Genomic DNA, 27,055 nt, shown 5'->3' on the forward strand with positions numbered 1-27,055 from the left:
TGAAATGCTGTGGAAACTGCTATTCTCCTAAATTTGTGCTCATTTACTTGAATTAAAATTCACCATGACAATTACCTTTTTATTATTTGATAACCGCTAGTAAATAAAACTATTTGTGCTGGTCCTGGTCACATACCATAGCTCACATTCATTACATGCTTCTGCTCGTCATCAAACCACTTCACCTTTTTTCTTCTTTCTTTGTCATTAAGCCTAAACCAACCTCCTAAACTTCATGCTCTTTAGGTCCGTACTCGTTTTCCAAGCCGTTCCCATGTGTTGAGGTCTGTTAAGCATTATTAATTAAGTTATTTTGCCCATGCGATGTTCTCAAACGACTGTCAACAATGCAAAAAACTGAAAATCAAAACTTTTGACAATGACAGTACAGGCCTACCACTGCCTTTACATCAAGATGCATTAATGGTGGCGCAAATGCATGATGCTTGATGAGTTGTTATCAGCAGTTGTATTCCCCTTTTAGAATACGCAGTACTACTTTACTGAGTCACCAGCCCACTATGACTAAGTGAATGTAATTATTATAGCAGAAACACTGAATTCTTTTAACAATATACAAAGAAATTGTCTTTGTGAATTGTGGATATGTGCCTGATAGCTTATCTTATTTAAAATGTGGTGTATGTGCGGATGTAGGGCTGGACGATTCGAAATTCTGAAGCTGTTATCGACGTATTTCAAACAGATGATAATTTCGATAATTGATTTCTGTTGATAAACCTACTTTCTCCTTAAAAACATTCTACCATGTGTGCAGGGTCCGAAATTAACACACGACAGTTGCCAAATGCGGGGGATGGCCGACATGCACACACACACACACACACACACAAACTGGCATGCACACCAGCCTCTACCTTCTGTTTACTAGTGGTGGGCGGATTGATCCAAATATCGATAATATCGATACCAATGTTTGCAGTAGTGCACACCACTACTGTTTACTGATAGCTACTCAGGCTAATTAATTAGCTAGTAAGGTGCGATTTTTGGCAGCCGGCCTTCCAAAAGAAAGCACAATGAAATGAAATGTTAACCGATCATTAACCTTTGACCGACAAGCAGGAAACGGAGTCTCCGTTCACCGTGTCCGCGGACAGCTGTAGGCTTGTACCGGTGTTGATGTTTTGTGCGTTGTCAGAAGCCCACAGCGGCCCGCAGCGGGCTTGTCCCCAGCGCCTCCACCTGCAGGTTGTCAGCTGTGTGTCTGCCTGGTATACTCTCAGACGGCCGATTTAACTCACCGGTCCTCGTCTATATAGTTTCATGTGTCACGTAGCTCTCCACAAGCAGGAAAAAAAGAGGTTCTTAAAATGCAACTTGCTGGTTCAAAGTTAGGACTTAATTAGCAGTTAAGAAATAGATTGTATAGCCTATTTACATGTTTATCATGAATTCATGTTATGCATTATCTGTGTGTGTGACAGGGCTGTGCCAGGGTGGGCCTGAGTGCAGGGACTGGTATTGGTGTGTCCTCAGCACTGGTCAGCAACCAGAACTCCAACAATGACAACGACAACAACAACAACCACCACCACCACAATAATGAGGCCAACCTGCCTCCTGCTCCTCCACCTGTCAACAACATCAACAACAACAACATCAACAACCAAAGACAGCCGCCGCCGCAACAGCAGCACAATGGCAAGTCCCACCTGCATTCTTATTCAGTGGTGCAGCAGCAATCGCAACACAGCAGCTCATACTATCCTGGATTTTAGCATCTGAATTATTTGGAAAGCTTCCCCTTTTCATGTTTTCTTTTGTTATTGACTTAAGTTGAATTTTTAAATAAAAGTTATAACCAACAATCTTTTCAAAACATTCCACAGAAACATAGCAAGGGCAAATATTGCACATGTTGCAAAAAGAAGCACACCTGAATCCTGTCTGGGATTATTAGTGCTCTGTACAAATAAGAAGTGAGTCAGAGTCATGACAATTTCAATTTGACATGTTACTTTTGTGCCACCTAAAAGCCAGAAACCAAAAATCTGAAAGCAGTGTGTTTAGAAGATTTCCTTCAGTTCTGTCAACAGTTTTTTAAGAGATCATGTTAACGGACAAATAAACAAATGGGACCAGGGATCTACTCGGTGAAGGTGAGTAAGGCGTTTTGTTTGTTTGCACAGCACCAGTGGAGGTAAATGGGATTGAGGATGAAGAGGAGGAAGACGAGGAGGAGGTAATGCTGGAGGAGGAGAACGTGGAGGCTGAGCCTCAAATGGATCTGAAAGGAGCAGAAGGGGAGGTGAGCGCTGAACAAGCTGACGTGGCTCCAGGGCCCAGTCGTCCAGCTGGAACACCACAACCTCCTGATGAGGAGCAAGCAGGTTTGGAGCTGCTCTGTTTTCATAATTGACAGAGGTTATGAAAAGTGTTGTAGACAAAAAAAACTGTTTCTGTGCTCATTCACACTTCCAGGTCCCAGTGGTTTAGTCCAGCAGTGCAGACCAGCTGGTGCCACGGTTCCAAAGCCCCCACTGGTCATCTCCGACTCGGACAGTGAGGAAGAGGAAGGCCTTGTTTCAAGGCTGATGCCAGCTTCCTGTTTGCAGCCACCAGCTTCCTGTACAGAAGGTGTCAGCACAACACAGAACACACCCAGCAACCACAACAGTGTGTTTGCTGGGCTTACCATAAAATGTCACATTAGATTGTTGGTGTAGCCTGGGATCAGTAACACAGCTACAGTATGAGGAGCATATGTGAGAGTAAAAAGTCTGACCTTTCTTGTTCAATTAAAAAAAGTGTAAAACCATCCAGCATATGGCCAAACATACAAATATGTGGCTGAAAAAACAAAAGAAACACACCTAAATTTAAAGAAATGAAAAGCACAAGAGCTTGTTTTTTTAACGTGTGTGTGTCTATGTCTGTGTGTGTTTCAGGTAAAGGTAAGACTCCTCTGAGGCGGAGCAACAATGTGGCTGTGTCAGTGGCAGTCTCGGGAGATCAGACAAAGCCTCAGGTGTTAGAAAGCAGCTGTGAGAAGAGCTGTCAGGTGACCAGCGAACAGATCAAGGCAGACATGAAGGCTGCTGCTGACAACAGCAGGAGGACTAGCGGTAAAGGAATTGCTACTGAAGCTGTGGAGACTACTGCAAGACCTAGGGCTGACAGTGGGACAGTACGGGGCACTGGGAGTGCTGGGGCAACAGCAAGGACTGGAGTTAGGCCGGTGACTGGATCTGTGGGCAGGGTAGGACCTGGAGCAGCCACACCCAGGCAGGTGGGTGGATGTGGGAGGACAGTGGTGGGGACCAGCCACAGAGCAACCGCAACCACTGACAGAGCGACAGGAACTGGTAGGACTAATGACAGCACAGAGGTCCCCTCTGGAGCACAGACAGGGGACAGTTGCACAAGGGAGACTGGGCTGAGGCACAGCTCTGGTCCTGCCTGTGTGGACAGTCTGGAGCCCAGAGGTGCTGCTGTAAACCATGCTTCCAGGAGGCCAACACTGCTGACTGGACAGGGAGAGAGACAACCTGCCGGTTCAGGCTCCCAGCAGGCCCAGGCCAGCGATGAGGACTTTATCCCTAGACGTCCTTTGACCCGATCGTGTACTCGTATGTCATCTGATTCCTTGGTATCGGAGACAGGTAAGACAGAACACAGAACACATTTGATATATATCCACTAACAGGGGAGTGCAACTAAAGTTGTGTTTATGTTTAGTTTCAAACGTTTGGGCCTGTAGTTTCAAGCTCAGTGAAGTGGCAGTTGTGCAGTCAAAAGTTACGAAGCCAAAGCAAACTTTGACAGCTGAAGGACAGCTAACATTAAAGGTCCCATGGCATGAAAAATTCACTTAATGAGGTTTTTCAACATTAATATGAGTTCCCCCAGCCTGCCTATGGTCCCCAAGTGGCTAGAAATGGGGATAGGTGTAAACCGAGCCCTGGGTGTCCTGCTCTGCCTTTTGAGAAAATGAAAGCTCAGATGGGTAAATCTGGAATCTCCCCCTTATGTTGTCATAAGGGGCAAGGTTACCTCCCCCTTTCTCTGCTTTGCCCGCCCAGAGAATTTGGCCCCCCATGAGAAAAAGAGAGACATCATGGCTTGAAAACAAGCGGAAGCATGGCAGTTGGTCAAGGCTACACCCCCACTCTCCATCTTGCCCCCCCCCCTTTTTCCTCCTCAATAGCATTTAAAGATACAGACACAGAATTGGCACATCCCAAGGAAAACTCATTGTGGGACTGGCTCTAGTGGCTGTAATTCTGCACCAAGGCTGAATTTCGGGAAAGAGACTTCAGATACAGTATTAGGGGACCACTAAGGTCTATATAAAAGAGACCTCAGATATAGTATTAGGGGACCACTAAGGTCTATATAAAAGCATCCAAAGAGCAGCATGTCATAGGACCTTTTAACATTAGCTGTCCCCATGAAACTCCCAGCTATGCTCCTATAACTCTTGACGCAGTTAGGAAACAAGAACGAGCTAACTAATGATAACATAAGGATTTTGGCTCAGTGGATGTCAATTTTAAATTCATGTTAAAGCAGTATTTCCCATCATTTATTCAATTCCCAACCGCAGCCTGTCACTCCCTTTCTACTAACGTTACGAACGGTCTCTCTACCGTAGCCTCGTGACCGAAGATCTCACAATGCCTTGTGTTGCTCACTTTCGCTAACTTTATTGTTCATCAGACGTGATGTTACAAAAGCATTTTGTATTCACCAAGGCCAAGGCGAGAAGGGCCAGATTTGCTAACGTTAGCAAACAGATTTTAAATAATATACATTCGAATAGTAATTCCACTTAGCCGATTAGTTTTGATTTATTTTATTTTTTTTACTATTCAAATTATATTCGACTTCCGGAATTCGTTCCAACAGCACTAGTTAGTATGGACGGAGATCAGTTCGGAAACTGTTAAGAAACGGTTATAAAACGCTCATGAGGACGGAGATTGTTTTTAAGATGAAATTCAAGTAGTGTGGATGTAGCAGAAGTACACAGGAGTTTTTGAGAGCTGGGTTTTTACTAGGGGTGGGGGGAAAAAATCGATACAGCATAGTATCGCAATATTTTCCGTGGCAATACTGTATCGATACACAGACGCCAAGTATCGATCTATCATTATATATATGTGTTGGTCAGTTTGTCTGCTTGACGATCCCATTTGGCAGCAATAAAAGTGAAGTGAGATGAACAAATGGAGAAATGTATCTTTTTAGATAAAACAGATGTTGACAACGTTTCCTTTTGGGGACATAATTTGAAAAAGGAAAAAAAAGAGAAAAAAATTTGAAGTAATAAATTGCAATATATCGCAGAATATTGCAATATCTTTAAAATCGCAATAATATTGTATCGTGACATAAGTATCGTGATGATATCGTATCGTGAGGCCTCTGGTGATTCCCACCCCTAGTTTTTACCACCTCCGTTCTCAAAAACAATTCTGTCCACCAGTGTTGCAGTCAAGACCACCTAAACAGAGACTAAGTCCGCACCAAGACCAGAGTGTATTGAGACTGAGACAAGAACAAGACTTTGAGGGGTTGAGACCCAGACAAGACCAGACTAGTAGTACTACAACACTGCCATCCACATAAGCCCGGTTTTACACAATTCAAGCACTGTCGAGAACTTGCCTAACCAACAGGTGGCGAAATAACCCTAACCCTAAATCCGTGTTGGCCAATCAGAAGCCTGAAAAAAAACTATTACAGCAGGATACCTGGCTGCAATGGCGCATCGACCGCTCCGTAGTGGATTCTCGGGCTGGGCAGTATATCAACCTTTTTATGGTATATTAATATATTTTTAAACGAGATATGTGATACAGACAATACAGCAACAATTTGCATGAAGCTCAACAACACAACACACACACAACAACACATGGCTTGTGTAACAATTTACATGGTAAGCCAGACTAGGTCTGAAGACTAAACATTTATTAAAAAAAAAAAAAGAAAAAAGGATTTTAATTGAATTTACCCAACCTCTGTACTGTAGTCTGCTCCTTATCTCTGCTTAAGGCTAGCTGTTCGAGGCTACATTTGCTACTACTAGCATGACGTACCTAAATGTACGACTAAACTCTGTGAAATTGCATTGTGGGTAATGTAGGCTCCAGGTTTTGACAAAGAAGAAGAATGTGTACGATAAAGACCACACCTGGTTCTACTGCGTCAATTTTGATCATTACTTTTTCTAAAGTGGTCCATGTCAACTGACAATGTTATAGGAGGGCAAAGCTAAATCCATGCAGTACACTTCAAACTGTGTTGCCTACAGCTGTTCTAAAATAGTTGGCTTCTATTTTTGCAGTTAAATACAGTAATATTCACACTCTGAGTGTTGCTTACTTTTGTATTGTTCAAGGTGATACCTTTGCTGTTTATGTTAAGATCTTTCAAGTGCCAGGCCTCGAGTAGCAGTGAGGAGGAAACGAATGGCTGACAAATCAACCAGCACCTCTGACCCGGTCACGGAGGACGACCACGTACAGGTACACACTAGCGGTTGCATGGCTTCAGAATTTTTAAAGTCAACTCTGATGTGGTGAAAGTCGACGTCGACTAGTCGATGATGACGTCATTGACATTTATTTCAGTCATTAGCCTAATAAAATCACAGGAGGAGGGAATGCTTTGCATTCTATACCTTTTACCCATGGATTGATTTTCTTAAGAGGCTTGCTTTGTGTAACTTAGCCTTTCTAGCATTTTACAACCTGTCCAATTTATCAGCAAGTGCTTTTGCAGGGAGCTTAACTGACGTTACCCATTTTCAGTTTGTGTTTGTATTTTAACACGCTACTCGTACTACTGCGTTTACCAGCGATAACTTTATGCACACCAAGTCCCGGTAATGGATCTTTTTCACAGCAGACATTTTGACTTGTCATAGTAGGAAAAGCACAGCTGAAATTGATAACTTAACGATGGCTCCATTCCATCAAGTGTCCCAGTAAGCTATTTCAGTGAGTCAGCATGCCCAGTACCAGGATCTCTCCTAAGTTTAATGCAGCCAGCATTAATAGTTTGGAATACACCTGTGCTTTTCCTACTATGACATGTCAACATGTCTGCCGTGAAAAAGGTCTATTATGTCTGCCGCTTCGTCAAGCATCTCCGCGATAGTCCGTCAATAAAAAGTTTGCCGTAAACAAACACTCAGTGCAAAGTCTTTCATCTGTCCTCGTTGGCAAAAAATGCATTGGGTTTATGCTTAGATATGGGTGCACGCAATTTAAATGGCCATTAAGTGTAGCTCGAGTCATACCTCCTATGTTGGACTCGTGAGATAATCCAGTGATCCGATGCTGGACAGCCTGTAACGTTAGCATTAGCACATAGCGTCTTTACACAAACCGCTGACTGCAAATGTCCTTAAGCGTAGCAGAAATCCAAACAGCTACAGACAGCTCTCCTCATCCTTAGCTCCAATATCTCCTTATGTCCCCAACGTTTTGTGGCTTTCAAATGAAGTTCCAAATGAGCTGGGGTTTTGACTGATTTTGCATGTGACGGTGCTACAGGTCTATGTTGTTGGTACACACACACAATCCAATTTGTAGACAATTGTCTTCACTTTGACTTTATTGTCTTATAGTGATTATCAGTGTTAAAAAGGTGTAATTTATTCACGGTCATTCAAAGACCAAGTATGTGCACTAAATAAAGTATACGGTTTTGAACATTTTAAATTCCCATATTAAACTTGTTACAAAGTGATTTTCAAAGTGCAATATTGTTAAGGCTTTTCTCCCCTTGGGGGAGCCAAAGTGTTGCTGGTGGAGCTCAGAGGGAGAGACCTGAGGTCAGAGGGACTTTCCCCCCTACATTTGTTGTTTAAACATTGGAATGCAATGGTTAATCTATTGCGTTTCTGTTGTAAATGCTTTTAGTGGACCAAAACTATGTGATGTGGGCTCCATTGAGCCAGGATGCACACGCGAGGGAAAGTCAACATTGGCTTTAAAAGTTGTATACTGTATGTCCTTTTGTTAGTGTGATTGACATACTGAGTTGCTTTTGTTTGTGCAGATTTTGTCTCTGAAGAGTAAGAACCTGGTGGGCATCACTCTGACCAACTGTGGAATCACTGACCTGGTCCTCAAAGACTGCCCCAAGATGATGTTCATTCATGGTAACAGACAGACAAGACAGACATTTGATGACTCCTGTAGATGATTTTCTCATTTTTGTTGTTTCATTACTTTCACTAAAGATGTACTAATAATCTTCAACTAAAACCTCTTGCAGGAAATGTGAGTGCTGGTACTTTTTTTGCAGCGATTTATTTTTCTACAAATTGCTATTATTTTTTTAAGTGCCCCAAAGTACAAATGTGGACTTTGTAAGGTAGGTAGGTACTAGAGGAGAAAGTCTAGCCAACCACAAGAAAATGACCCATGTTGACTTTAAAGGGTCAATATAATAAAGTCATTTAAAAAAAAGTATACCAACTCGTCGTGGTCCATGGAACACTAACTGTGCATCACATATCCAGATGCTTTATATCCACACTGTCCTTATATAGAGCATCATTTAATTGTAAAAGCCACACTGATTTCCAGTCCGTATAAAACACAAGATGTAAACATGCCAGAGTTAGCAAGAATGCTAATTTATATCCTTAGTCCCTAGACAGGTAACTCAGTAAAGAACATTACATGGAAAACTATAAGGAAAGTTAAAGTAAAAGTATATAATACACAAGTAGTAGAGGACAAAACATTATGCAACATGTCAAGTTAAGTGATCACAGTTCTGATTTGCCTTAAGCCATGATTATACAGTGTAATCTTTTGGAAAAACATTAGAATCTCCAAATATCACAACATTAGTATGCATGTCCTGATTGTCCTCTACTATTGCATTTTGGAAAATGTAATGATAAAATCTTAGCTCCAGTGCCTTCAGTTTCAGTTGCATGGGGTGCTTTGGTCTTGGTACACTTACTTGTAATTCTAGTAACGGTATTGGTCTGATGAATCGTCAGGGGGATTTCCAAAAACTGTAATCTTCCAGGGACCATGAATATTCACAACAATTTTGATGTAATGGATACACTGACTGATGACCGACTGACCATGAGTGCCATTGTCATTCGAACAACAATAAAACAACCTCTTTGTTAGAGTGTTGTACAGTATAAATTATTGAATTAACCTTTTTATAAGGAGACCTAATAAAGTTGCAAATATGAAAATGACACAATGGCAATGACACCACATCACCCACACTGCACCGCCTGCTGCCTGGTTTAATAAACTCAATATTGCCCGCTCAGTTTAGCAGATTTAGACATATTTGTAGTGTAGTAACCAGTGTTGATATAAATGAGTCAAACATTGGGAGAATACGTATTCATTACTCTCCTTTTAATACTGGTTTTGGGATATATATCTATCTATCTATATCCATATATAAGCATTCAGTCTGTGTTTCTTTTGTGTTCTCTCTCTCTCTCTCTCTCTCTCTCTCTCTCTCTCTCTCTCTCTCTCTCTCTCTCTCTCTCTCTCTCTCTCTCTCTCTCTCTCTCTCTCTCTCTCTCTCTCTGCCCCTCTCTCTGTAGCTACCAGATGTCGAGTGTTGAAGCAGCTGCGAGTAGAAAGTGCCCCCATAGTGAACCGGTTTGATTACGCTCAGTGTAAGAAGCTGGACATGGAACAGGTCCTGGATCAGATACTGAGAATGCCTCCTGAGAGGAACCGCATCATCTATATGCGCCCTATGCACCAGGTTGGTAATCGGTGATGTCATACCGCACAGCCCCTCAGTGTTGCTGACAATTTGTCTCAGTGACCTCCATCTTAAAGAGACTGTCCTGTCTGTGAAACTGTTGACAGGAAACCTTAAACTGCAAACAAGCTCATTTATACTCTTTCTATTTAAGTGTAGAATTATATTTAGGAATAAAAAAGAGAGAAATAAATGCAGAACAACAGAAGTAATTACTGTATTTACAGTATAAAAAACAGTTTCTAACGTTTCTATTTTTATACATAGACAATAACACAGAGTAATCCATTAAATGTAAATTTGTATTCCACATGACGAATTGGAAATTTGATAGAAAACTGATGTGAGGATGTTTTATGCAAAGAAGATTTTTAGCCTGTCTAGTTTAGTAATTATGGAAATCGGAATACCATAGTTCACAAAACAATGTCTAAAACTAAGGTAAATCTGATTTTCTGTTTTAAACACAACTGTACAGGTTTGAAGAATGTTAATAGTCAATAACTGCAATTTTAATAAGGAGTTGTGTACTAGGTGTAATTTATAGATTTACATTTGTATGCTGTTGAGGCATGGGATGTCAATCCAGACCCAGCCCATACCTCGTGTTATGAATACAATACGTTATGGAGTGTAATGTTTTCTATTTTCAAATACATTTTCTATTCAAAAATAAATTGTTAGTGACGGTGAATATACAGTAGTGGTGTAACTGGCCGTAGTTGATTTGTGATCCTTGCGGCTCCCCCAACACGGTTCGGCACGCACTGCAGATTAATTGCAAAGTTTTACCATGATTGTGTGGGCAAACGGTTAGAAATCGGTGGAAACGGTGGAAACGGTGCGACACTGCGTCGTCTCTACGGCTTGTTCAAGTCACAGTAATTTAGGCCAAAAGCAGTCACACTCCCTCTGAGACGTGCACTTCCTCTGGTGACTGACAGGTTTGGGAGGGGAGAGGGAGGTAGGGAGGGTTTTTATTTTGTTTGGTGAGTGAAATGGTCGAACTAAATAAAATGTAAATGGGAAAGGATAGGTTTGGAATTATTTTTACAACTGAAATTCATTTTTTGTTATTAGCGAGAGAGTAGGCTACCGGGGGGGAAAAAAAAGTACCAGTACTGAATTCCAGGTACCAGTACAAAAGTTGACCAGGAAAACCGTGTATACAAATGTATGTTGCTTGAAAGTTATTTTGTTATTGCCAAGTGTTCCACACCTCTGACCTTGATTAGAAATCAGAAGCAAACCTTTTAAGTGATAAATCTGAGAACACCTGTCATACATGCATAGCAAAGGTCTCTTTGCACTTACTGGAACACTTATTTTCTCTCGCTCTCACGCTCTCTCTCTCTCTCTCTTTCTCTCTCTTCAGATTGACTCCGTAGCATTGGAGCGTCAGCTCTTCCAGGGGCCCTATCCCTATCACATTGCTATAGTGCATGAGTTCAGCAACCCCCCAAATATACGCAACAAGGTTCGCATTCGCAGCTGGATGGACACCATAGCCAACATCAGCCAGTGAGTAAGATCTCTGATAACGGGGGCATTTTGCCAGAAATCAATCACTTTCTAAGCTCTCACCTTTGGATGTGAACAGATTTTTATCCTACATGTTGACCTACATAAGAGCGTGTTAGTCTTAGTTTGAACATGATCATAAACTGATCTCTGTATGTCTTTGTCTTTCTCAGAGAGTTGATCAAGTATGAGTTCTTCCCTGAGGCCACCCGGACAGAAGAGGATGTGAAGAAGTATCCCAAATACCCCTGGGGCCGGGACATCTATACACTGGAGGGTAAGACGGTCACGCCTACATTTACCCTCACAGATTTCTAGTTTACCGCTGAAGGTAGTAGATATGCGGATACTCATCAACCAAACATTTTCCTGCTTTGAATGTCATATCGTGTACAGTGCACTTTTTAAGGAGCTGGACAGTGTTGTTGGATTTGAACTGAAACAAGGACTCTTATACCACTTTCACACCACCTACCTGGGTTGGGCTAGGGTTGTCTGATCAGGGTTCAACCCTCCTTTTGGAAATTCAAACCAAGCCAGTCTACATGGGTATATCCCTGTTCAGGACATCACAGATCACCTGGATCAATGCATAACAATTACCTTAAGTCAGGGTTGGTACATTTTGAAAAAAAACTGGAAAAGTTATGGAATTTGAAAATGGCAATTTCCAGGCCTGGAAAAGTTTTGGAAAATGAAAAAACACCCCAAAAGTTTTGTAAAAGTCATGGAAATTTGTTTCACCCATTGCAATTCAACTGAGAAATGTATCGCGTTTGGGCAGATCATGTCGCACACTTCCTTGTGTCTGTCGCGCGGATCCCAGATGGCATTTTGCGTTGGCAGTAGCCTACTGGGGTTCTTTAGGCTACAGCCCCGTTACTTCACCATTGCATCTCACAAAGCTGCAGGAATAAAACACGCAATAAAGATACTGGTCATGATGAACAGAGTTGAAGAAGAGCTTATTAGTAATGGATCAGGCTATTACATTAATCAGGATTTCAATGTGTGGAGGGTATTTGTCTACAGTAGGCAATCACATAAAGTTAAATGCACAACTTTGCTTAATTTAATGTAGGGCTGAACTACCTATAGCCTAATGTGCCTGCTGGTGTGTCAGTGTTGGCCTACATTTTTTATGTACTATAAATATGTAGATAAACCTTAATTTTAATTCAAATTTCCCAAGGACTGTTTCGAAAGAATGGATTTGTGTACGCTAGGTGATGTGATGTTTTGGGGAATATAAGGTCATGGAAATTCTCTGGTGGAAAGGTGTACAAACCCTGTGAAGTGCTAGAAATGGGCGGGGCTTTACACGTCCTATTCAGTGAAAGGCTAACCTCACATACTCTAGACCAGCAGAACTAATGTTTTGTAGCTACTTGAATCAGTCATAGTACAGAGAGATAAATAAAGCTTACTTTATGATTGTTTTGCAGTGATTACGTTCTAAAGGGGGGGTGGCAGTAGCTCAGTCCGTAGGGAGTTGGGTTGGGAACCGGAGGGTCGCTGATTCAAGTCCCCATATGGACCACAGTACGGAGTGTGGATTGGTAGCTGGAGAGATGCCAGTTCAGCTCAAGGTGCTCTTGAGCAAGGCACCGTACCCCACCCAACCGCTCAGGGCGCTGGTCCAGCACTGGCAGCCCACTCACTCTGGTGTGTGTGTGTGTGTGTGTGTGTGTGTGTGTGTGTGTGTGTGTGTGTGTGTGTGTGTGTGTGTGTGTGTGTGTGTGTGTGTGTGTGTGTGTGTGTGTGTGTGTGTGTGTGTGTGTGTGTGTGTGTGTGTGTGTGTGTGTGTGTGTGTGTGTGTGTGTGTGTGTGTGTGTGTGTGTGTGTGTGTGTGTGTGTGTGGATTTCTAACAGAGTGTAAATTGTAATTTCAATTACAAATCTAAATATCAATAAAAAATTTAAAAATGCACAAATAAAAAAACTTCTCAGATGATTTGTGCAGAGTGATTTCTCCTCCTCTGCATATTTATTGCAGCAGCTGTGGAAATCGGTTCCTTTTAGAATGAGCTTGAAAGACATGGCCATATTTATTATGTGGTTGCAAATCCTTTGATGACTCGCTGAAGCCTCGAGCCCAAAGACATCAAGCGGCTCTTGGTTGATGCTCTTCCGGGCCTGTAATGCGGTCCGCTTCATTTCCTGTTTGTTTGAATGTTTAGGTTCTTTATCCTGCTGCACTGCACTATAAAAATGGCTACCAGACCTCCTGTGTTCACACAATATGAACACACTATGCTGGAGCTCTGAGACCATACAAAAACATGTGCCACTGTTCTATTGTCAGAGCAAGTTCTATAGCAGAGTCAGTGTCATGTAAATGTTCATATAATTTTAAAATAAAAGTAGCCTTTTCCAGTTATAGTATATTGATCAAAATAAGTTCCTCTGTGCTACACCATACAGTAGCTTCAGCTATTGATATTAAAGAGTAACTTTTTTTTTTAACCTGGATCCTATTTTCCTATGTTTTTGTGTCGAAGTGACTATCAGGAACAACAATCTTTGACGGGGTTTTTCTTGGCTCAGAATGTACACCTATTAAGGGTTAGGGAGTCCCCTCCCACAGAAAATGTTGACAGTCAAAGACTTAATTTCCTGCATTCTGATACATTTTTGGCACACATTTATGGTGAAAATTGGTCTTTAATTATGTCAAGAAAAACCCAAGATTCTGTAGCTTTTTCCCAAGGAGCACATTTTAACCCTTGTGTTGTCTTCCCGTCAACCTTTTTTTTTTTTTCTCTCTTTTTTGACGCCTTTTTTCCATCATTTTAAATTGTAAAATTTTTCTTCTACACATTTTCAGCGCTTAGTTCTATGTCCCATATTTTCTGATATAAAACAAAAATGTAAAACTGGTCAATGTGACCCAAAGTCATTCCTAATTTGAAAAATGTAGGAGTGACTTACACAAGGTAACTGCTATAACTGTTGTAGCTCATTTGTACAATAATACAATAGTGTTATGAATACAAAACGTTTGAAGTGTAAATAAATTGTCGTACTGTAGTTACAGTAGTCTAACGGACCGCCCCTACGGTTCGGCACCCATGTGAACCGCGGATCAATTACAAGTTTAACCATCATGGTCCGCGCTCGTCAGCAGTGGTGAGCTTCTCGCCATGCCACCGCCGGTGCAGCATGGTCACTGGGAGAGTCCGGTACAGCCTGACCCTGCTAACGGAGATACCATTAGCACTATACAGTGGAGCGTTCAGATCCAGTCAAATCAGCGCCAGCCGCATGTGTATACAGGTATAACAGCTGTGGATGAGAGGGAGGCTGGCTGCAGAAAATCGGATGTTTTGGCGCTTGTGATTTTCCTTTGGCGTTGGCTAAAACCTCTTTGTGGGGTGCCACAACTTTCTCTATGCAGGAAAAATCCCTGTTTGAAATTGGTCCAGTATTAAGCAAGATCGCTGCAGTCACTCGCGGCGAAACAAGCTGCAATGTAACGTTAACGGGCAGTTGCGCACCGTTTTTAATAAGTGCTTGTTTTGACACTGACGTGCACATATTATTGTAAGTGTCTGACAATATTATGGAATGAGTCCCTACAGAGGTCGACCTTTTTGTTAAAGAGTAAGATCCTTTTTGTTTAACATGAAACGGCCCCGAAATCGCCAAACCGACCAGACTCCCATTTAAATATCATCGTAATATTCATTCAAAGTCGACCGAAACTAAATAAAAGTTGTCTTGATTCGTCTTTACACTGTTCCAACAATCACCACTCTAATTTGGCTAAAATAAACCCTTAATTCACCCAGTTACATGTGAAAATGATGTGGCTCTAGACATGCTAAAAGTTTATTAACATAGAGTCTGGTGAGTTTGGCAAAGGCGATTTTGGAGCTGTATCTGGTTAAACAAAAAGGATTTCACTCTTCAACAAAAAGGTCTACCTCTTTAGGTATCCTTTTCGATAATGTTGTCAGACACTTAGAATAACAATCTGAGCATGTTAGTAGCATGCAATAGTGGACCAATTTTCCAAGATTTTTGTTCACATTAGTCGCTAAAGGCTGTTTAATGCTTCTGCGTCAACTCCACACTGTAGTTACGTCGTCGTGACCCTTTCGGAGTTCTGCGTCGGGGTTGCTTTGCATCGCGGTGCATTTCACCGCCATAACGCTAGGGGTGTGTGGCTTGGAAATTCGGTGTTGCCTGTGTCACTCGCCATCGAAACGGTACTCAGAATGGCAAACCCCATAGACTGTTGTGCTAAAATATGAATCTTATTTGTTTGGCCTTTTCTTTCTTAGATTTTGTAAAAGGTATCGAGAAATAGACACAGTAAAATCCATTGACCTAGTTACTGTAACCAGAAAATAAGTCTGAGGTAATTTGCGAGGTGTCTGCCAGCCAGTTTATGTTAGCAAGCAAACTTTAGCACAACTGCCCACAAAGTACTGCTTGCCAGTGAAGTGCTAATTTCAAAAAGTTACTGACATATAGACACTTTACAAAGAGACAACCCCGTCATTGTAACCAAAATATGTCTGAGTTTATTTGCAGAGCTTATGTCAATGAACTAGCATGTTGCTACTCCCCACCCACTGTCAACACACAGGACGAGTTGACCAATCACAGTCCGGTCTACTTCGCCTCAACGCGAAGTTACACATTTTTGGAGGTGCGCGTCGATCTACAGCGGAGGGCTCGGAGGGGGGTTCTCGGCGACGCGGAGGGGTCTGCGGGGGTACGCCGTCAATTTGACACAGAAGTATAAATCAGCCTTTAGACACCAATGCATGGAAAATAGGATCCAGGTAAAAAAAACGACCAAGCAGTACACCTTGTGGAAGATGTATTCTGTTCTGAATTGCTAGAAGAGTACTGTGCATTAATAAATAATATAGGGAAACTATTGTAAATGTTAAAAATTAAAAATGCTCTAAATGCATCACATGGAAGAAAAAAGAGAAGAGAAGAATTTATAGTTATAGTATAGTACGAATTGAATGGGATGACTAAAGTGACAAGATTATACCTGAAACAAGCCAACCAACCAGCTGGCAGACTGCAGGCACATGATGTGTTTTTCAGAGTCATTAAACCTTTTAAAGCTAACCGTCTTGTATGATGTTATTGTTCAGGAGTGGTGGATGGCGCTCCCTACAGCATGGTAACAGACTTCCCCTGGCTGAGGACTCTGAGAGCAGCTGATCCCAACAGCTACGCCCGCTATGACTTTGAGGACGATGAAAGCAGTGAGTGCAGTCAATACATCCACTTGTCCCATCAGCAGACACTCTGTGGTTGTTCTCTAAATGTACACAATTCTTATTTACCATAGACTGTTAAAAAAAAAAAAACACGTTTCTCCGCTTCCTCCCACTGCACAGAAGTGAAGCCAAAATATCCCTGATACAGGCGCCGCCATCTTGTAATTTTGGAGCCAGAGTCTGCGCAGTAGTGATCGGGTGATGGAGCCGCAGTATCAAAGTCCCGTGTATACACCGGCCCGACCAATCACAATTCAATCACAGCTGTCAATCATGACGTTTCACCCCGTTGTTATAGCATCACAGAACTAATAAAATCCAAACTTATCAGGAAAATGAACACTTGAACAAACATCGGTGTGATCAGAACTACCTAAAATGGGAAAATTTATTTGAATTGTACCTTTTTGTTTGGCCCGTATCCCATCCGCTAAAGTGGAGGGGGCAGGGTTTATGATGTATACTGCAGCCAGCCACCAGGGGCGATGAGTCTACCCTTGGTATTTACCAGTATGGTTGGGTACCGAAACGCAGTGCCATATAGGTGCCTGACTTTACACTACACTCGACAGCATGTAACGTTAGCTTACCTTTAGCTAGCAGCTGGATTAAACATGGTTAAAATGCTGACAGCTAACGTTAAACAGTGTAAAGTGTGACTGTATTTCAGTGTAGAGGATTCCAACACCGGGACGTAACCGTCTGCTCTGCAGCGCGGCAGCTGCCGCAAAACAACACAGACGGTGCGTTAAAACGGGTAGCCTCGTGGTGCATTCAAAGTTATTGTAAAATACCTTTTTCCCATCTGGTGGTTGTTTTTGTCATTCATCAGCAATTTACTGGTGAAATAAGTTATTGTTATAGTTATTGCATTATTATTAAATCTTTTGTTTTGACCATATGGCCTTAGCAATAAACAAGCCGTTCTTTAATGTCGCCGACTGTTTAGTACCCTTCTTTTTTTTTTTTTTTTTTTTTACTTTTAAAAAGTATCTCTTTAGGTCCGGTATCGGAAAAAACTCAAACGATACCTAACCCTATTTACCAGTGATTATAATTTGTCCCTCTAACAGAAAAAAATACAAAACCTGATCATTTAAGCACTTTAAATGTTTTCCTCTCTGTTGTGTCGTGTGTCAGCCACCATCTACGCACCCAGGCGTAAAGGCCAGCTGTCAGCTGACATCTGCATGGAGACCATCGGGGAAGAGATCTCCGAGCGCCGACAGAGCAAAAGAGGAGTGTTTCAGAGAGTGGTGGTCCTTTTCCTCCATCACTGTGATACACCAGGAGAACCTGTGGATGATGACTACATCTAGACACCCCAAAACACTCCTCTGCCCATCACATCAAGAGCAATCTCAACACCTGACAGTCCTGCAGCACTGCCTGAGTTCCTTACTGAAAACACTCCTTTTTTTTTTTTTATGGTTTTATTTGGAAAAGTGACGTAGAGATGTATAGTCTGTTTGGATGAGGTTACCAATATAACCTAAAACATTTACGAGCACCCTAGAACTGTAAATTCTCAAATAAAAGCAGAGTAAAAGAAAACAAATCTTGCGACGGTGGACATAACTCAATCTCTGCTCAAATGGTAAATTCAGCATGACTTAGATTTTCATTTAACGACTGAAAACATTTGCTTTCAACATGAGGTAGTTAGAAACAAAGGCCCGTCTCTAATATAGTCCTGTTCCAAATAAGGTCCATTTTTGGCATCCTCTGGTGTTTTCAGCTGCTTGTCTTGTCTATCATGCAGAAAAGGATTATGCTGTTGGTCTGATCTTTCACCTGTCCACTGCTACAGTCTGCCTACCTCTGTACCACACATGACCAATCAGACAGACAGAAATTGCCTTAGACAGAAATGTCAAAGAAAATATGCTTTTTTTTTAATTAATTTTTTTAAGGTTTTTTTTTTTTATTTATTTTTTTACCTTCAACATGCCGAACAGTGGGTGGTTTTGAAAGGTGGCCGGTATTTGTCATGGGTTTGCATTTTACTTCAGCAAGCACTAAATGGGGGGGGGGGGGAGACAAAGATGTTCAGTCCACATGAGCTGAAAAAAAACTTCCCTAAAATAGATTTTTGCAAAAAAGTCCTCTTTGCTTGTTAGGCCCATTTGGATAAAGCTAAACGCCCCACCGCCAAAGAACTAACTCCTGTTTATTGAAACTGATGATTCCGATGAACTACGTTGTGTAACTCACATTCTCACTCAACCAGCCTGACCTGGAAGCCAATTACAACACAAATATAACATGTCCTACATGGCTTTGTCATGTTGAGATACTGTAGCATTTGACTAAGCAGCATAAATGGAGCTATTGTAACTGCTGCAAAATACTACATTGGCTTTGTTGCAGTTGATCAGTTCTCAGCTTTGGCAATGACCAAACAAAATGCTTTGGATTGGATAGTTCAGCCCTGGTCAGACATGCCCAAAAATATAAGAATAAAACCATCTAAAGCTACGTTTAGCTGCTCTGCTGTCTATCATCATCATTATCGTAAGCTGGGAGGTCCCTATGTGTTAGAGAAATGTACAACTGAGTTAATTTGCACAAACCGATGAATGTGCCATATTGCATAACCAGGGTGACCGAAGGATACCACAGTGTTGTTAAAATGCAACTCAAAGCTGTGATTTTGGACTTCTGCAATGTCCAGTCACAGTCAGGATGTTTCACATAACGATGCCACTGAACATATCTTCCTAGTTGGCTGTTGGAGCAGATAATGTGGCTTTATTTTGTTCCTGACACACGCTTGTGTTATGTTGATTTTTGATCCATGGCAAGTTTAAAAAAAGTCGAACATTAGATTTGAGTTCTGAAATAAGTCTGAATTTTGAAGGGCAGGGGGAGTTTGAATTATAAGAATATACGCCGAATTCTTGGACTTTGTGATTTTTAGACTATTTTTTATTTAATTTTTTTTTCCTAACTTTTGTTCTCACGAGTTCTGAATGTTTTCTCATTTTTCTCATTCTTATTCCCATCTCCCTACGGGGATTATGAAAGGATGGGTCCGTGTCATACACATTGATACAGTATGTATCACTAGGATACAGCTGATGACTGTCTGACAGAAATTTCTCCAAGGGGAGAAATCGGAACAATACAGCAAACCAAGACGTAACAAATACACTTAATCTCTTCTGTAGCACGCAAAGTTTGGGAGGAAAAAAAATGTAGTTGTAGTCTGACTTGAAGAACTGACTGCTCAGCCTCAGCCTGTCTCCTGTAGTACTTCACTGTTTTCTTAAAGTCTTCCCTTTATCCGAATCTGTGTGATGCCCTTCGAGACAGATAGAGATGCCATGTTCTAGTATTTTTGGATCTGCCCTTAACCTCTCGTCCGAAAAGAGTTGTATCATGAACTGAACCATCTTACTGTTTTTGTTTTCGTGTTGAGAATTTATTTTCATTGCAAAGGGATTAACACCCCAAAAGGTGCTGGATTACTTTTTTCCTCTTCTTGAGGAATCCGATTGGTTGGCTTAGACAGGATTTTGTTGGTCATGTATATGGACAGCTCTGCCCTGTATGACTGTATGCAGTGGATAGAACTGATTTGTCTAGGTTCAGGATGTGGGTATTACTCGCATATGGAAAAGGCTTTGGGTTCAGAAAGATGAGCAACTTCTTTATGGATTAACTGTGAATGTTCACTATCAAAGGATCTGAAAATTCTTTTTGGCAGGTTGAATGGACTGAACATGATGCGAGTCCAGCCTTCTGTTTGTGTATTGACAACTGTACAGATGTCATGGATGATGATATGCTTCCATGGTGTTTATATGTTTATAACAAAAGATTATTTCACATATTGAAAAATAAAATTACTAAAAATAACTTTTGTTGTTACATGTCCTCATTTCAGATTCTCAACTTGACTGTGGGATTGATAACCGATGAGTTATATAAAGCTATACTTTTCCCTTAGTTTTGAGTTGTTGGTAACGAATGAAAAATGTTACACTTCGAGATAGCTGATTAAAACTAATTAAAACTTAAAAAACTAATGAGCAGGATTTGAGTATTTACAACTTTGGCACCCCCAAGTGGTAGTATTAAAAAGACTGTGGTAAACAGGCACATACAGAGGCACATTTATTTATTTTCAAGGATAACCCCTTGAGATCTCATTTTCGAGGGGGTCCTTTAAGATACAAAAGAAACCAACATCAAGATGGAGAATCATAATTAAAGTAAATACAGCACAAGACAATAACAAACTTTAAATACAACAACATTCACATTCATATACACGCACTCACTAACAATGCTCCCACAAACCTAATCCCTTCCCTTAAACCCATACCATAATCAAAGTCAATCAGTGAGCCATCTGCGAAAATGCAAATACAGAATCAAGGTATAAATATGTTTATGCACTTCACGATCGCATGCAGGTACATAACTGCAAACATGTACAGTATATGAGAAAGAAGAAAAAAAATTTTAAAAAACATGTTACTCCAGTTCTGTGGCTTGGACATAGAGAAGAGAAGCTGGAGGATTATTGGAAACTCCTTCTGATTAGTTGTTTTCATTTTAAATCTAATCTCAGAGATAGTAACAGAAATTCCATTACATTGTATTTAGGTGGGCGCAATATTAATGAGCCTTTATATCGATAAAGAGGAGGATGTTTACAATAAAATGTGTTGTCACGGGCGCCTGGGTAGCTCACCTGGTAGAGCCCATACTATATAGAGGTTTACTCCTTGGTGCAGCAGGCTGGGGTTCCTCTCTGACCTGCGGCCCTTTGCTGCATGTCATTCCCCCCTCTCTCCCTGTTCATGTCTTCAGCTGTCTTATACAAATATTAGGCCTTTATACAAATAAAGGCCTAATAAATAAAAGTGTAGGACTAGATGTTAATATCCCTCAATTATTCATACTTGAGGCACCGATGAGACTCCGTGGGATGGTCAATTGAGTGATGGCACCCTTTTGGGTTGTCAAGTGTGCGCCCTCCTTCTTAGGTGTTTCGCTGATAGGCCCACGACACCTCCAGAGGGTTCAGCAGTGAATCCCAGCGTCCCAGGTTCACTCGCTAGATGCCATCAACTCACTTGAAGGCCCAGGCGGAGTCCTTTCTTTTCATCCACAGCCACCGGCTCCCCTTTTCAGCAGCCTTGGAGAGGTCTTTGATTGCCTGCCGATGGGCCCTCCCTCGCACTCCCATCTCCCTGAGTAGCCTGCAAGTTCTGCGTACCTCAGCCTTTTCCGTTCATAGGCCTCCTCCACTGCACCCTCCCAGGGCACGGTGAGCTCGATGATGTAGACAAGCTTCAGCGAGGCTGACCACAGAACAAGGTCTGGTCGCAGGTTTTTAGCTGCAATCTCAGCTGGGAAGCAGAGTTTCTTATCCAGGTCTGCCAGCAGCTTCCAGTCCCGTGCTCTGCTCAGCCGCCCAGTGTCTGGTCTTACGGTAGTAAGGCTGCCTTGACCCTCACCCTCCTGGATAAATGGTGTTGGCCGCCACCGAGATGATGGGGGAGGAAGGGCATTCACACTTGTCCGTCGGCTTTCCAGCACTGCTGCAAGACACTTTAGCACCTGGTTGTGCCGCCAGGTGTAACTGCCTTGGGTGAGACTGGTCTTACATCCCACTAAGATGTGCTTCAGTGTTGCTGGACTTGGACATAGAGGGCATGTGGGGTCTTCGGCATACCACTGGCTTAGGTTTGCAGGGGAAGGCAGGACATCGTAGACAGCCCTGATGGTAAAGCTTGCCCTGAATGCCTCCATCTCCCACAGCTCACTCCAGGAGATCTTCCTCTTCTCCACTCCTTTCCATGCCATCCACTGCCCTTGCTTTGCCTGTGCCACAGCTTGAGCACACCTTCTTGCTTCCTGACAATATACAATAAAATAGTTTTTCCATGCACAAATCTGTTGATGACTTTTTTGAATTTCCAATTTAGCATAAAGCCTGTAGGCTCAGGTTAGCCTTAATATCTGCTGGTTATTCGCTGACAACAGAGGAGCTCAAAAGTATTATTTGGATTAAACAAAATCATCAGCAACTCCCTCATAACGGCTCTAATGGGAGTAGCCCTGCTCAAACGTCGCTCAGTGGCACCACACGAGAAAAGCTCAAGGAAATGTAAACTACACTACCTGCTTTGGTCTCTGCTGCCATTGCACCTAACTGATGAAGTCATCATTTCAATGAAAACGTTTGCATCCTCGTTCACTTGTGATGCCTTTGCCTGATTCAAATGTTATCATCGAGGGTCTGAATTTCAAACTGCTTAAAACATCCGTGTTTTAACTTGCTTTGAGCCAACTGTTAATGATAGAATTACAGCGCAGCGGGGAGCTGACAGAAAGCAGACGCAAGCAGCTGTAGAAACAGAGCAGATCTACCTGGACACACTGTTCTAATTCTGGCTCTACTAATCTCTGCTCTTCCTGCTTTGACAAGTTGTAGTGGAGTACAGCAAGATGGAGTCACACTCTCAGTCTCTGTGTGTGACACACACACACACACACACACACACACACACAAAATGTTTTAGTGACTCTGACTCCTCTACTGCTGTCAGCCAATGTAAACAGAGTGAAACTGCCCACAGCCTCCTGCTGTTCCAGTGGACTTCCTGTGACACTAAACAGCTTCTGTTAGGCCCTCACACTGTTTCTACACAACATGGGCTCTCATCTGATGTTAAGAATGTATTAGTCATAGGATCATTTAGCAGGAAGTGATATACGAACACATTTCCTCTCATTTTTGTTCATATTCACAATGTGGTCTTGTGTTGATTTGATTGATTTGTGAAATTCAACGTTTTCTTATATTTTTGTGATCAAGATTTTTTTTTTTATTAAACATCTTTCACGTTCCATCAATTGTTTGTCCAACGCACAGAAACACGAGTTTTAAATGTGAGGAACATATCAAAAGCCAACACACATTAACATCATATAATCCCATATATAGATGATTAAGATTATTATATTTATATATTCGATTATTATATGTTTTCTAATGGTGTTGTTTGTGTATATTTTACTAATATATGTTTTTGAACGCCAGTACTGACGGTCAGGAAAATCACGTTACTTTGTTTGACTTTATTTAAATATAAATAATCAACAGGGGAAGTTTATTGGAGATATCTGTTAGTTAAAATATTTCCCCTATTCACCTGTAGTTTCTCTTTAACATACAGTAGACTGCAATGGGAAACTGGCATTACTGATTTCAGTATTTTTCAATACTTTCCACCACTTGGATTTTTTTGGACTTTATAGAGGAGACTTTTATGAGACTAGATCAGTTGAAAGAGTTTCTGTTGCAATTTTTGTGGGGTCATGTTGCATAATGCCGGTACTAAGAGACGGAGAGTCGGAGGGAGGCAGGGAGAGGGAAATAAATAAATGTGACATTTTGAAATAAAACTCCGCTCAAGCATCATCAGAGTAGGGTTCCAAAACATAGACTGTAAATATTAATATTAACAGTCTTAGTATTCTGCTAAGAGTTTCTGTATATTTCAATATTGTTACTGCAGAAATCAGCACTTGCCATCATTCTGTTTTGAATGGGATTCGAATGTGAGTTGACGTGTAATAACAGCATGTAGACATTTGAACAATGTGCTGCAGTAGCCTGGTTGACACCAGACCCTTCTCAGGTGTAACTGAGAGTGGGTCTGGGCAAGCTTCATTCACAGCCCATTTCCAAAGGGAACAAACCACCAACCACCAACGGATGCCGCTCCAATGCCTCTGGGCGCAATTGGATAGTCCTTCCAATCAGACCAACGGTGATGTAGCAGCAACAGCGGCATCAACGGGTTGCTGCGCTTTGGTGGCCGTCATGCTGAATGTAAACAAAAAGCTGCTTGCCGTCGCTGCGCTATCGTCACCGTGTAAAGCCCGCCTCAACGGTTGGGATTGGTGCCTCGATTTGGAAATATTGGAAATGGGCTTGAATGGGCTCTTGGCCAGACTGACTTGCAGAGCAAATCTCAAATATGCCAGAAGTTCGTCAGGGTTTTCCCAGGCTAGTTCTGCAGGGGTTTTGTGAATGTGCGTAGAATGCATTTTGTGTGAAAGCAATAACAAAAGGATTCACAGTTTGGTCTTGCTTTGCCAGACCCTCCTCCACACGCTGCGGAGCTGCAGAGGAAAAAAAACGTGATCTGGTTTGTTGGCATTTCTTTGAACCAATCACAATCGTCATGGGCGGCGCTAAACTCCACATTGCAAAATAGCTGCAAAATAGCCTCGGGAAGGAACTTGTTTTGGTGAAACGTGTACGTTCAAAAGTTGTTCTAGTTGTGCAACAGAAAACTCAGATTGGACAGATAGTCTAGCTAGCTGTCTGGATTTACCCTGCAGAGATCTGAGGAGCAGTTAACCATAGTCCTCAGAAATCCACCGGAGTTTAGAACGCCAACACAAAGAAAGAGGAAGGAGACGGATATCGGCGAAAAAGACATGCATCCGGTGGAATTTCCCGCGACGCTGGAGCAATCCCAGAAGTGGAACGTCAAGGACAGACTAGAGCACTACGGGATTAGTATCATCTGGGGACCTTGTGTGATTTAGAAATAACCCCCACACACACACACACACACACACACACACACACACACATCTGCATTCGCACGGGATAAGCGAAGCCTGCTTTTACTCGAGTTTACTGACATATTTGTACCCCAAGAGATGGGTACCTGGAGGTGAAGCTGCGGCCCTGCACTTGTGGCCGGGGTTCCGTATCTTTTTGGGCCAGGCCCAGTAGAGGTTACCAGAGGCGCATACCCTATCCCTGCCGCGGCGGCTCCCACACAGCATCACCGTCAGCCCTCGGACGAAGCCGCGGGGAGCGCTTCAACTCGGGGACGGAGGTCTCCGGTCGGGCAGTGGTCCAGACTAAGTTGCCCCCCACCCCCTCAATCCCATATTTGTCTTCCCAAGAGGGATGAAAAGGCGCACAGGAAACAAAAACCTTGAAAAAATGATATATGACCCCGCCAAATCACAGACCAATTCACACGGGACTAATATTATCACAGGACCTCGGTGTTCGGCGAAACATTTGCGGGGGAGTTTTTACTTGACAAATTACAGACATGACGTGTGAATAGGGCTTAGGTCCACATAGACTTGTGTTTCGCTGACTGTATGAAGAGTTTTGACAATGGCACTTCAGTTTTGACCAATGCATGTTAGCAATCAGAATTTGCTGTCAGTGTGATTACTTGACGGATGTATATTGATGACAGAGGATCCACAGAGGCCTTCTTTTTGTTCTTAAATCCATGTTCTGTACATCTTAAATTTGCAATAAATCTAAAACAAAATGTAGTTTTCACCCTTCTGTTCTGGTTTGTGCTTGGCAAAGATATACAGATGCCCTTTGTTTTTTACAGCCATGATATACGTGACTAAACCTCTGCATTCTCATCTTACACATCCCACTCCTCTGTTATGGTGTGATGGCCATTTCAGTAGATTTACTCAACTAACGTTGTTGTGGAAACACAATAAGCATGGAAACTAAATGCACACTTCCTGCATTACTGCATTACTTACAATAAATTACAATAAAACATTGAGACCATTCAGCAAAGCACACAGGTTGCTATGGACTCGTCACTAGGCTTCCTCAGTCATTGCATATTTTAGCATAGGTAAAGCTGCCGAAGCTGAACATTATCCAAAACTCCATTTCTCAGACGAGCGTCAATTTGGGAGCTTGCATGCTAAACCTCCTTCCTTCTCAAATGCCTTGAAAAGGCTGTCGTTTGCACAATTTCACAAATAATCACCGGGACCGAAAGGACAGACTGATCTCATTAAGTGGCGTATGTATGACACGCCAATCCGTATGCCATTTTGGCGTGTTATCAAGACGCATAATCTCTTTTCAGCGTGTTTATCAACGCCGTTTGGCCTCCAATGACCTGCATTACGTGTGAATTATCGCCGTAGCGAGTAGTATACAAGGATGGAAGTACTTTCATCCAGGAGAATTGGGATTGCGTCCCACGTGTGGCGGTTTTTTTTTTTTAAGCCTTCCCCAATGTTCTTTTCCTAAACCCAACCATTTATTGTTTTCCTAAGCGTGTGACGTTGGTCACCGTCATGTTTTTGTCTTTTTTTGTACACGCGTTTGACATTGTTCTCGCAATAGCACGGCACGTTCTCGCGATAACACGCCACATGTATGTTTACATCCGCTGTATACAGCGTAGACATACATGTGGATAGCTAAAAATGCGTACAGATAACACGCCATTTGGCTTTAGTGACGTGTATGTTTATGCAAAGTCATGATGCCATGTTGGAAAGGATATTTGAGTCGGATATGGCTGCAGCCTGGAGACCTCCCGTCTCATGCCATCCCGGCTGCAATATTTTTTTTCCCACTATGGCCACGCCAAGACCTACCCTCTACTATTGGCTAGGCGTCCATGCTTACGCAATGTAACATAACCTGATTTGTTCAGGTCCTATCCCCTGACCAATCGGCTATCCTAACCTTAACCAGTCGAGGTCAAATGCCTAACCCC

At 42.1% G+C, this 27,055-nt stretch overlaps 1 protein-coding gene across 2 annotated transcripts in view; it reads left to right on the forward strand.

The window, feature by feature from the left end:
• fbxo38 (F-box protein 38) overlaps positions 1-20,369 on the forward strand; it is a 35,861-nt gene extending 15,492 nt beyond the window's left edge. For both annotated transcript variants that reach the window (XM_039813557.1, XM_039813558.1), the window contains 11 exons: positions 1,449-1,665; positions 2,154-2,354; positions 2,446-2,601; positions 2,913-3,626; positions 6,397-6,497; positions 8,038-8,140; positions 9,572-9,738; positions 11,114-11,259; positions 11,433-11,536; positions 16,380-16,493; positions 17,649-20,369. In XM_039813557.1, the coding sequence (XP_039669491.1) occupies positions 1,449-1,665; positions 2,154-2,354; positions 2,446-2,601; positions 2,913-3,626; positions 6,397-6,497; positions 8,038-8,140; positions 9,572-9,738; positions 11,114-11,259; positions 11,433-11,536; positions 16,380-16,493; positions 17,649-17,827 (2,202 nt within the window). In that variant the 3' untranslated portion in view covers positions 17,828-20,369. The remainder of the gene's footprint in view (positions 1-1,448; positions 1,666-2,153; positions 2,355-2,445; positions 2,602-2,912; positions 3,627-6,396; positions 6,498-8,037; positions 8,141-9,571; positions 9,739-11,113; positions 11,260-11,432; positions 11,537-16,379; positions 16,494-17,648) is intronic.
• Positions 20,370-27,055: the final 6,686 nt, after the last annotated feature.

Source organism: Perca fluviatilis, chromosome 10 (assembly GCF_010015445.1).
Source record: "Perca fluviatilis chromosome 10, GENO_Pfluv_1.0, whole genome shotgun sequence".
NCBI classification, from domain to species: Eukaryota; Metazoa; Chordata; class Actinopteri; order Perciformes; family Percidae; genus Perca; species Perca fluviatilis.